Here is a 12,376-nt window from a genome sequence, read left to right as displayed (position 1 = left end):
ATTACATTTTTATTTATTTTGGAGGGAGTGTGGGAGGCTGATTGAGATAAAGGGAAAAGAAACTAGCTTCCTAAAGAAAGCAATAAACCAGCATTCCTAGAAGAAATTGAACAAACCCAAAGTAGTTCTTTCTGTTACCAAATGGTTACATTTAAGATTTTTTAATCTTTCCAATGGGACACTGGAAATGAAAGAGCACTGGCTTTTAAAAAATACCCTCTCTACCAGATGTTGTATAGAAGCTCTTTGCAACAAAATGAGGCTTATAAGAGGTATTCGGGGAATCCACAAAAAAGAATGGGATCCTAGTTGTGTTATAGTTGCTATATCAAATGAGTTGTTCTGAGGTTTGTTTAAATGTTTTGTACCCTAAACCTGAAAAATACTCAGCCTCACAATTGGAAAGGGCCTTTGGGACCATATAATCCAACTTCTACCTGAAGCATGAATATGACATTCCAGACAAGATGTCATCCAACTTTTATATCAATACCTTGATTGATAGGGAGCACATTACTTAAGGAGGCTACCTATTCTGAGTGTGTGGGGGCAGGGGGTGTTTGACAACTCAGAGGTGGTAGTTACATTAAAATAAAGTGAAAGTCTTACCATATAACAGTTTAACTAGAACAGTATATATTATCTCATCGCAGCCTCACAACTATCTTTTGAAATAAGTAGTTAACTATATTATACCCAATGAAGATGAAGAACTAGGTTCAGACAGAGGTTAGTGACTTGTTCATTGACTAGAGTCTAGAGTGTTGGAGAAGTTGAATCTAGAATTCTCCACACTCCTAATAGGTATGTAACCTTTCCATCACATCATGTTTCTTCCATGGAATTCCCTCCTTGCTTCCAATGCTGACCTCTGGAAGCAAAGAATAAACCTATTGTATCATATCCTCAAGACTATGAACAAGTTAATTTTCTAGTCCATATCCCAAAAGGAAACTAGGTTTGGTTGTTTTAGGTAATTAAATAGTGCATCTGACATCTCCCATGTATTCATAAAGTTAAACTGAACTGATTCTTTTTACCACAATAATGCCTAGTTCAGTACATTTAATAGTTGCGTTATGTTTTAGACTAAAGGTCTAAGATCCAGGAGTATTCCCCCCTCCAAAAAAAAAAAAAAAAAAAAAAAACTTGAGGAATACTGATAGTGTACTAGGTTGGGGAGATGTGGTTTTTGCTTGCAATTCTGGTATGCTATTAAGTGGCCACCCTGATACTAACAATGTACTGCTTCCCAATGGACTTTGCAGGGATTCCTTGAACAATTATAGGTAGGTATGCTTGCAGTAATAGTGTGGATAATGCGTAGTAGTTGCAAGCTCAATTCTGCCCTGTACTTTCTTCCGAGATAGATTGTTATTCCTAAAAAAAACTACCCCTTCTCCCAGCATGGTTTATGAACCTTTCTATAATCTTTAGGCTGCATTCAATGTTTAATGATGATGGAGTAGGGGCAGCTAGTTAATGCAGTGGATAGAGCACTGCCCTCAAGTCAGAAAAACCAGAGTTCAAATCCAGTCTCAGATACCTGACACTAGTTGTGTCAAACCCAATCCCAAAAAGGGGGAAATGATGGAGTAATGAAGTGCCCTCTAGGTAGCCCACCCACTCATCTTGAATAACCTCTTCCTTCTCATCAGAGCTTTAAAAGCAAATGGCTTCTGAAGTGGCTTAGCAGTGGAATATGTTTCTTTATATACTCTACAATCCCTGAGTTTTTAACCATGCTTAGGGGGATGAAGAACCTTGAGGATTCTCTGCTTTAAATTGCATGGCTGGTACAGGGAATATTAATGACAGAAAAAAAAAATCTTATTTTTGTCTGAGTCAATAAATTGGGAACATAAGTGCCTCTAGTCTTCTATTTTTATAGAAAAAAAAACAGGAGAAGTGAAAATCATTTTAATAGTAAGCATAAAGAAAGTTACAGGTATGTGGATAAAACATTGTAAGGACAGGACAAGAGAAAGGAAGAATTAAATCTATTGCTGAGGGTTTGCTCTTGGCCATGAGAAATGATACCCTGAAATAAATGAAACAAGTGTTAAGATATACTTGTTTCACCTTGCTTGTACTGTCACCTGTTTCTATATCCTGCATGTAAATTGCATGAGATAATTACATTTACATATGACTGTGAGAGGAAAAATAGCCATCTTTCCACACACCAATATATGTATATGTCAGTTGTGCTTCTTTTTCCAAATATCCCAAAAGTAAAGGAATCTTTGAGTAATTTACAACGCACTTTGAAGTCAACAAGGATTAAGGAATCTTTTTCATAATATCCTGGGAATATCCTAAAGATTAGCTACAACTATAATGTATCCCACTGTCAACTTATTCAGGACAGATGGAGAGATAGGAGAGAGATCAATCCAGGAACAGAGAAAGATCCATGCTTCACTCTTCCTGACTAATCACATCTACCTCCGTTGTTGGGCAACCTGTAATAAGGGAGAGAAATACAGAGCTGTTGTGCACAGCAACAAACAACAAAGCTCACCTAATATAAATCACTAGGAGTAATTTTCAGGGGAAGTGTGTTACTATTCTTTTATACTCTACCAAAATTGCAATTTATTCTATAGATCACAGGGAGTGGGCAAAGTCTTGACTGTCCCTGCCTCTCTAGCATGTAGGATTTTCTGCAAATTTTCCAGGTACACTGGAAAGCGTCCCTTCCCTAAAGCTATATCTTTGGCATTCCTAGTCTTGGTAAGGAGAAGTATATAAAATATAGTATATAAAATACGGTGCAAGTTACCTACCTAATTTGATGTAATTGAGGTGTCTGGGGGGTGACCTGCAGCTGATAAAAGAAAGCTTTGTTAAAAATATTCTCAAAGACTAACCTATGGAAATTAACCCAAAACATGGGTTTTATTGTTTGGATTCTTACAAAGTGATGTCAGTTGTCTAATTTTAGCATCGTGCTTAGCAGTTCTCTAGTTCAGAGTTCACACCTTTAAGAGTTCACACAGTTCACACATTAGCGTTGAGATTCACAAGTCAGGATTCAGTATGAGATTCACAAGTTCAGTGGAGGAGATTCACAAGTCACAGCTCCCACAATCCCACTCTCTCAGAGGAGGAGTCAACCTTTGAGTTCACATCTCTAAAAGAGCATATAAAAGGACAAACACTGGAGACTTTAGGGGAGATTGAGAAAGCAGGATTCAGTTGGGCAGAGTGAAGGATTCAGACAGAGCTAGAGGCTGAAACTGGCAGAGGCAAAAGATGTGCTGCAAGAGCTTTGGAAGCAAGGAGGGAAATAGGCCTCTAAAAAAACTAACTGGGCTATTTTGAAGGAGACAATAAAGAATCTGAACTTTAACTGCTGGCTGCATTTGAGGTGATTATTGATCAGAACTGAAACTAAGGCTGCCTCCAGAAGCCCCCCAAGAAACCTGCTCCCAGAGAATGATTATATTTGAGAAAAGAACACTACATTTTATCATTCATCTAGTTAGTTCCTTTCCCTCCTACTTCTTCTTGGCCATGTGCTATCTATTTCAATGGATGAGATATCAGGTCTGTCCTCTTGCATAAGAAACATCTTTGGAGCTACAATCGTTCAGAAATATTTATCCTTTGGAAATTTTGTGACAGATCTGGATAGATAATGGTCAACAGCATCTATAACAACAACAAACCCCATCCACTTCAGAACTTTTTTAGTGCTCTGATAACACAGGTCATCGTCCACAATTTATACTCTGCTATTCTAGTTAAAAGCCAGGTTTGGGCACTTTCCTACCATATCTTTTAGTTCAGAGGCCCAAAGAGCAGTGGATTATTTTGCAAAAATTGAGTAAGGATGGGCTCACCTGCAGGACTGGTAGCTGGAAAGCCACAGGAGTTTCTGGTGCTGACCTACCATCATTCTGACCTGAGGGAGCAGAAAGAAAATTATCCATCAGGAATTTTAAAATACCGTGGGCCCCAATGGCAGTCTGAGCTTATGGAAAATAGGTAGGCATAAAGGCATTCTTATGGCTCTTTAAAGCCCTTTGCAAAGAGCTAAAGGGGAGATGATGAGGTCCACATTTATGCTGTGTAAGGCTGGGATATGATATTTAAATTCAATTAAATAATTACATTTATGACATGATGATTAAGAAAGATGATGAGGACCAGTTAGGTGGTACAGTGGATAGAGTGGCAGTCCAGGAGTCAGGAGGACCTGAATTCAAATCTGATCTCAAACACTAGACACCTACTAGCTGTATGATCCTGGACAAGTTACTTAACCCCAATTGCCTTGACCAAAAAAAAAAAATAATAATGAGATAACTGTTATCCAAGAAAGGTACATACAGATTATTTTTTGGTTTGAGAATTCATCATCAATGAAAATAAGCTCCTTGCAAGCCTTCTGACAACAACATTATACAAATACAGTTGTTTCCTCTATGATAACTGAATATCTTGGCCCAACATGAATTAGAAGATTAGGGTAAATACTAAATCTCTGTAAAATCACAAAGAAAAATTTCAATTCTATTCTTTTTTTTAAAATCCAGTATGGGCCAGCATGTGAAAGAAAAAGTTGTTTTAAATTTGACTCACACATGTGCATGATATGTTTCTACCCTGAAAAAAAAACGTTGGGAAAAGAGAAGATTAAATATCTCAATAGTATTGGACATATATCCTTTCTCTTGACTTTACTACAATATGTCTCAGGACCTCTTCCCACCCCCAATCACTTTCACTACTGAACCAACACAATTTAGTAGTTAATAGTGTGACAACACTGCTTACATTGTCTGCTTCAGGCTTAATTTTGTCCATAGTTAGAGACACTTGTTTCCCAGAGCAAAGGCTCAGCAAGCAGGATGTGCCCTGAGCTTGGCATAACAACAATACTTTGCATTTAGCAAAGTATATTGCTTTGACTATTACCAGATGTCCATTGAGGGATTTATGGTACTATTTAGATTGATTGGAGCTCCCCCTACTTTCCAGGGATCTGAGAGCCATCCATCACACTTCCTGACATGTTCATAATTTCTGATTCTTGTTAAACAGTCAAGTGAACCGAACTAGGTATTGTACCACTGTTCCCATCACTCTAACTCTGATTCTGTACACTGCTGTTAGATTGTTCCCATAGAACCCAGGAATGACTGCATTATCCATGGATGAGTCTGCCATGGAAACTGCTATTTAGTTCCCATGTGTGGTTATATTATGGTGCAGCCCACTTGTAGTTTTTTAAAAGTATATAAAGCACTGGTTTTGCCCCAGCATGTTAGCCCTCTTGAGATGGGGGGTTGAAGGGAGGGGGGAAGAGCTTCCCCTTGCAAGCAATTGCCTCACTTTGAAATTAAACTTCTGTTTGTATCCTGACTTTCTTATCTTTAGCCTGCTCAGTTTGGCTTCAGCGACCTACCAATTAGAGGATGGTTCCGGTCTGATTGGCAGTTTGGATTGACTGTTTATTATGACCTATAAAACAATACATTTTCCCCCTTTTTGCTCCTTAGTTAAAATAAGTTATTTCCAAAAAAAAGATTATTTTCCATTTAAAATTTTTTTCCATTAGAATGCCAAAAAGCATATTTTTAGGTGGGGAAAGTGTTGGAAATATGAGTTGAAATTTTAAACCGCTCCTTTGGAAATATAATTCCACTTACTTGAGCGGCTGGATGTGAGACCTCTATTCCCACCAACACCATCTATATAAGGTCTGACAGAGAAAATCCCTGGTCCTGAGGAAGCAGAGAGAGCCCTAAAAGAGAATGGGTGAGAAAGGAGCTATCAGTAGAGAGAATGAAATAGCAAATGTTATGTATGGGGTAGTATATATGTTTCAGACCAATTTGTATAGCCAAAACTATCCATATGAGGAGGAAATACCTGTATTCCCAATTTATGGTCTTTAAAATCAGAGTCTAAGCAATGGCATAGAAATTGTTGTACCTATTTGGGGGAGGGGGGGAAGGAATGGGTTAGCAAGCAGATAAGATTCAGTGGTGAAAACAGAGAGCAATCTTTGCTCTTATGGTAGGCACAACAGACTTGGAACTTCAGAGGACTTTAAAGGTCATCTAGTCTAATCTCATTTTATAGCAATGGATACGAAAACTCAGAGATATTAAGTGATTTTCCCATGGTCACCTAATAGCAGAGCCAGGATAAAGACCTCTCACTCTAAATCTAGGACGTTGTCTATTGAATGATGGATGGATGGCCAACAGGATATATAATGTGTAATTAAGGCAGCCATCATGTTGCAAGGTGAAAGGGACATATTACAACTCACCAATAAGAGAGGCTATTAGTAGAAGCTGGTGAAGAAGTGTCTGAAAAGCATAAAAAAGAGGAATTAAGGCAATCAGTGAACTGGGAAGATTCAGATACACTGATAATGGGTGGGGGGAAAGGGACAGAATTGAGGGCGGCCATTGAAAAAAAAAGCAAGTTAAGGACATAAGGCAATAATATCTCACCCCCTTGTGATCACTCCATATACTGGGAGTCAAAGCATCTATTCCATATATCAGGGTATGTTAATATTGTCTTAGTGTGACCCCTGGCAAGTTGTGCCCCATGAAAATGCTACAGAAGAAACAGAATATATTAAAGGGTTATAATTATTTGATATGTTATTACAATAATAAGTTTCTGTGTCATAAGTATAGTCATTCCCCAAATGACTTTGTCCTCACAGAATTGAATCAATCAGGAATTATCCATATCAATCCATAATAGAATCATGATCTCATTCAACCCAACAAGGATTTATTAAGCTATAATGTGTAAAACACTGTGCTAGATGTGGAAGATTCAAAAATAAAATTTAGGTGTCCCTATCCTCCAGGAGTCAATACACATGTACATACATACATATACTCACATGTATATGTATGCACGTGTGTACATATTATACATATAAAACCAAGTGCCAGGCATTGTGCTAAGTGCTTTTATAAATATTATTTCAGTGACTCATTGCCAAAAGAACATGATGCTATGAGATGACTCCTGGTGGATCTTGTGTCCCATATCTCACCATTATAATCTTTAATGAAGGAAAGGAAGAGTTGCTAAATAGCTTATAAACCAGTGTTTATAACAATGAAGTTGGGCCAGAAATATTCATTAGATGAACACTTCTCAGTGCTAGCATTAAAATTTAATCCTAGCATAAAGGTTTTTAAAAACCAAAGGAAAATATGGCGCTCAGTTGTTAAGAATGTGTGAAATAGGTAATGAATTTGTTAGACTTAGATCAAATAAAAATAAAATTAAAAAGAAATGTTACAGAGATAGATAACATTTTGAAAAACTTAAAAAGAAATATTTCAATTTATTCTCACAAACAAACCTGTGAGGTAGATGCTATTATTATCCCCATTTTACAGTTGAGAAAACTGGGGTTAAGTGACCAGCTGATAGTCACACAGCTAATATGTGACACTTACATATTTGGATTCACTGCTTAACCATTATGACCTATATAAAATAATATTTCTTTTTCCTTTTTAGCTCCTAAGGTTAGTTAAATAAGTTATTTCCAAAAAGATTATTTTCCATTTAAAATTTTTTCCATTAGAATGCCAACAAGCATATGTTTAGGTGGGGAAAGTGCTGGTAATAGGAATTGAAATTTTAAATCACTCATTTGGAACTATAATTCCATTTACTTGAGCAGCTGAATGTGAGACTACTGTTCCCATCAATACCACCTATATTATTATACTGAATTTATTGAAATTGAAATTTTAAAAAGAGAAAGATTATATATACACAAAAATATTTGACAGTTCTTTTCATGGTAGCCAAAAAAAAAAAAATGAAAACTAAGGGACTGTCCTATTGTGAAATGGCTAAATAAATGTAACATGAATATGATGGAAATTATATTTATAACAAATTATTTTGCCACAAAAAAGGATGGACAGTTTAAGAGGATATTGGTAAGGCCTTTGTGAACTGATACAAACAAAGTGAATAAAACTAGTAGAACAATGTATACCATGATAACGTTATAGAGAAAAATTACTTTGAAAGATTTTAGCACTTTGATCAATAGAACAATAAATCAGAAGTAGAAAAGACTCAAATAAAGCATACCTTGTCAGAGAGATGTCGAAAGGGACATATATACTTGCTTGTTATGGGAATTTGTTTTGTTGAATTATGTGACTATGTATTGAAGATTTTTATTTCAGGTTTTTGTTTTTAATTTGCTAAATGGGGAGGGGGAGCTGGTTGAAGGCAGAAGTATATGTGTGTGTCTGTGTGTGTGTGTGTATATATATATATATATATATATATATATACCTGAACATAAACATATTTTAAAAATAATAAACTTTTTTTTAAGATTTCAAATAATGGGGGTCCACTTCATCTGGAGCAGTCTTTACTGATTTTTGGAAAGCTCAAGTTATTTGGAAGTTTCTCCTTACACAGCCTAAATATACTTTTCAGCAACTTCTACCCTGTTTCTAACTATTCTCTGAGGTCAAATAGAACAACATTATCTTCCATAAGATAGCTCTTCATGTTCTTGAAGACAACTATTGCGTCCCCACTAAATCTCTTCATCTAAACATCCATAGTTCATTTAAATAGTCCTCATTTGAAATGACCTCCAAACTCCTTTTCATGTTGACTCCTCTACTCTAAACACTTTCAAATTTCTTAGTGTCTTTTCTATACTTTCCTAAACTGTGGTACTCAGAAATGAACACTAAATTCTAGATTTCATCTTACTAAGCTAGAATATAGCAGGAATATCATCTCTCTTTTCTCAGGATATTATGTTTTTATTAATGTAGTCTTAGGTTACATTAGATTCTGACTCCCAGATCTTTTCATACAAACTATGGCCTAACCATGCCTCTCTTATATGCTACTTTTGCATATTAAGTCAACAAAGAATTCAATAAATTCAACAAACATTTATTAAGTATTTAATATGAGCAAAGTAGTATATTGAAAATTTTTTAATTAGGTAAAACATCATTCCTGCCCCCCACAGAACTTATAGTCTAAACAACAATGTAAGGTATATAGATATAGATATAAATATAGATAAACAGAAAGAAAGAGAAAGAGAAAGTAACTGAGAAAGGATTCTGGAAAGAGGGCAATCCAAACTCTTCAGATTTCTTCCACAAACAAGACAAATAGCATCTCAGGTAGAATATAGAACAATAAAAATAAGTAAGAGTTGGGGCAGAATAGTGGTCTTTCTAGGACATCCAAAGAAGACTGAAGAAAGGTGCCAGGATTATAGTTATCCCTGAGTGAAGTATAAACACCTCCGAACCATCTCAGCTGAAATAGCCCTGGAGCTAGCTGCATTGGGAGATAAACCTCAATGTGAGCCACAGAAATTTTTTCCTCCTAGACAGTGTGGGGAGAGACCTCAGAGCAGGGGAAAATTGAGGGAATCTCTGCTGACAAGGGATGCCAAGTCCAACTGGCCCTCAGCTAGAAGAAATCGGCATTCACCTGATGAGTGCAGAAAGTGTGAGGCAAGGATACTGCTGGCTGTGGGCACTTACAGGAGAGCTGAGTTCTTGATTTTGGTTCCAGACCAGAGGGGAGAACCGAAGATAACAGTCAGTGCTGAGTTCCCAGGGAACAAGAACTTTTCCAGCATAGTGTGCCTAGGGGCCCCAGCTATGGATTAGAGGTAGAAAGGAGTGCAGAAGTTGGGCCCAGGACAAAGCTTTAAAAATAACAGTAAATATTGATCAGAGAAATACAAATTAAGACAATTCTGAGGTACTACTACACATCTCTCAGATTGGCTAAGATAACAGGAAAAGATAATGATGAATGTTGGAAAGGATGTGGAAAAACTGGGACACTGATGCATTGTTGGTGGATTCCAGAATGGTGAATCCAACCATTCTGGAGAGCAGTGTGGAACTATGCCCAAAGGACTATCAAACTGTGCATACCCTTTATTCCAGCAGTGTCTCCACCGAGCCAGAATCCCAAAGAGATCATAAAAAAGAGAAAAGGACCCACATGTGCAAAAATGTTTGTAGGAGCCCTTTTTGTAGTTCTTTGCAAGGAACTGGAAATTGAGTGGATGCCCATGAGCTGGGGAATAGCTGAATAAGTTATGGCAAATAAATGTTATGGAATATTATTGTTTTATAAGAAACGATCAGCAGGATGATTTCAGAGAGGCCTGGAGAGACTTACATGAACTGATGCTGAGTGAGTAGAACCAGAAAAACATTGTACACAGCAACAAGATTATGCAATGATCAACTCTGATGGACATGATTCTTCTCAACAATGAGGTGATTCAGGCCAATTCCAGTAAACTTGGGATGAAGGGAGCCATCTGCACCCAGAGAGAGGACTATGCATCCTGAATGTAGATCACAACATAGGATTTTCACCTTTTTTGTTGTTGTTTTCTTGCTTGTTTTTTCTCATTTTTTCCCCTTTTTGATCTGATTTTTCTTGTGCAGCATGATTGTGGAAATATATAGAAGAACTGCACATGTTTAAAATATATTGGATTGTTTGCTGTTTAGGGGAGGGGGGAGGAGAAGAGAAGGAAAAAATTGGAACACGAGGTTTTCTAAGGGTGAATGTTGAAAACTATCTTTGCATATTTTGAAAATAAAAGACTTAAAAAAAAAAGAATAAAGAAATTACAGGGGGAAAAAATAAAAGTAAGAAGGATCTGAGGCCAGAGGTACCATCCCTCATACCTCAAGACTAGAGGTGATTATAATAACAAACTGCTATAAATTTAAAAAAAGAAAGAGCAGGCAAAGAAGAAAGAACCCAACTATAGACAATTACTATAAGATAAAGAAGACCAGGGTTCATCTCCAGAAGAGGATATTGAAACAACCCCCCCCCAAAAAAAACTCACCTACCCCAATAGTAACATCAAATGATCACTTGCCCAAAAAAGAATTCATAGGACTCAAAAAAGTCTTTAATCAAATAATCAATAATAAAAAAGTCAAATATGAGAAATTGAGGGAAAAAAAATTTTAAGAAGAGCAATCCAAGAAAAACAAGACCAGTATGAAAAGAAAGTCAACCAAGTAGAAAAGGAGATCCAGAATTTTTTTTTTTTTTTGCTAAGGCAATTGGGGTTAAGTGACTTGCCCAAGGTTCAGGGAGCTAAGAAGTATTATGTCTGAGGGTGAATTTGAACTCAGGTCCTCTTAACTTCAGGGGTGGTACTCCATCCACTGTACCAACTTGCTGCCCCAAGGATATCCAGAATGTTAAGGAAGAAAATGATTCCTTGAAAATTAGAGTTAGACATAATATTTGTGGAAATATGTATAGAAGAATGGCACGTTTAATATATATTGGATTTCTTGCCATCTTGGAAAGGAAAGAGAGGGAAAGGAATGGAGGGAAAACTTTTGGAACATAAGGTTTTGTGATGGTAAATGTTGAAAATTACCCTTGCATATATTTTGAAAATAAAAAACTTTAATAAAAAAGAAAACCCTAAAAGAAAAAAAAATTAAGAGTTAGAGCAAGGTGATTCAGGCCAGTTTCCAATGGACTTGTGGTGGAGAAAGCTATTTGCACCAAAAGATAGGACTGGAGGGACTGAGTGTGTACCAAAACATAGTATTTTCACCTCTTTTGTTGTTGTTTGCTTGCATTTTGCTTTCTTTCTCATTTTTTTCTTTTTGATCTGATTTTTCTTGTGCAGCAAGATAATTGTGGAAACATGTATAGAAGAACTGCACATGTTTAACACACTTGCTGTCTAGGAATGAGGAGTGGGGGTAGGAAAAAGAAGAAGAAAAAAATTTGGAACACAAGAGTGAATACAGAAAACTATTTATGCATATGTTTGAAAATAAAATGCTTGGGGTATCTAGATGGTGCAGTAGATAGAGCACCAGCCCTGAAGTCAGGAGGACCTGAGTTCAAATCTGCCCTTAGATACTTAACACTTCCTAGTTGTGTGTCCCCAATTGCCTTAGAAAAAAAAAAAAAACCCAAAACTTAAAAAAAAAGAGAGAAAAAAATTAGAGTTGGACAAAGGGAAGCCTACAAACTTATGAGACCAAGAAATAGTAAAAGAAAATATAAAGAATGAAAAAAATAGGACAGAATATGAACATCCCATAAGAAAAACAACTGATCTAGAGAATAAATTGAGAAGAGCAAACATATGAATAATTGGACTACCTGAAAGCTATGATTAAAAAAAAAATCTTGATACAATACAAGAAATAATTAAAGAAAATTGTCCTAAAATATTAAAAACAAGAGGGGAAAGTAAAAATGAGAGAAAAAAAAAATCCACTAATTACCACCTGAAAGAAATCCTAAGGGGGAAAACCTGTAAGAATATTATAACCAAATGCTAAAACCTCAGGTTAAGGAG

At 36.3% G+C, this 12,376-nt stretch overlaps 1 protein-coding gene across 5 annotated transcripts in view; it reads right to left on the bottom strand.

The window, feature by feature from the left end:
- Positions 1–1,906: 1,906 nt before the first annotated feature.
- Positions 1,907–12,376, bottom strand: part of RNF212B (ring finger protein 212B) — a 58,953-nt gene continuing 48,483 nt past the window's right edge. For 2 of the 5 annotated variants that reach the window (XM_031955048.1, XM_031955049.1), the window contains exons 12-16: positions 6,290–6,329; positions 5,661–5,755; positions 3,849–3,910; positions 2,790–2,830; positions 1,907–2,465 (exon numbers count right to left, since the gene is read on the bottom strand). In XM_031955048.1, coding sequence (XP_031810908.1) covers positions 2,435–2,465; positions 2,790–2,830; positions 3,849–3,910; positions 5,661–5,755; positions 6,290–6,329 — 269 coding nt within the window. In that variant the 3' untranslated portion in view covers positions 1,907–2,434. Of the gene's footprint in view, positions 2,466–2,789; positions 2,831–3,097; positions 3,137–3,848; positions 3,911–5,660; positions 5,756–6,289; positions 6,330–12,376 lie in introns of those variants that run through there. The other 3 variants (XM_031955051.1, XM_031955053.1, XM_031955050.1) reach the window with 2 other exon arrangements.

Source organism: Sarcophilus harrisii, chromosome 2 (genome assembly GCF_902635505.1).
Source record: "Sarcophilus harrisii chromosome 2, mSarHar1.11, whole genome shotgun sequence".
NCBI classification, from domain to species: domain Eukaryota; kingdom Metazoa; phylum Chordata; class Mammalia; order Dasyuromorphia; family Dasyuridae; genus Sarcophilus; species Sarcophilus harrisii.
The sequence above is the reverse complement of the archived record's forward strand: the minus strand, read 5'-3'. Positions and strand labels throughout refer to the sequence as shown.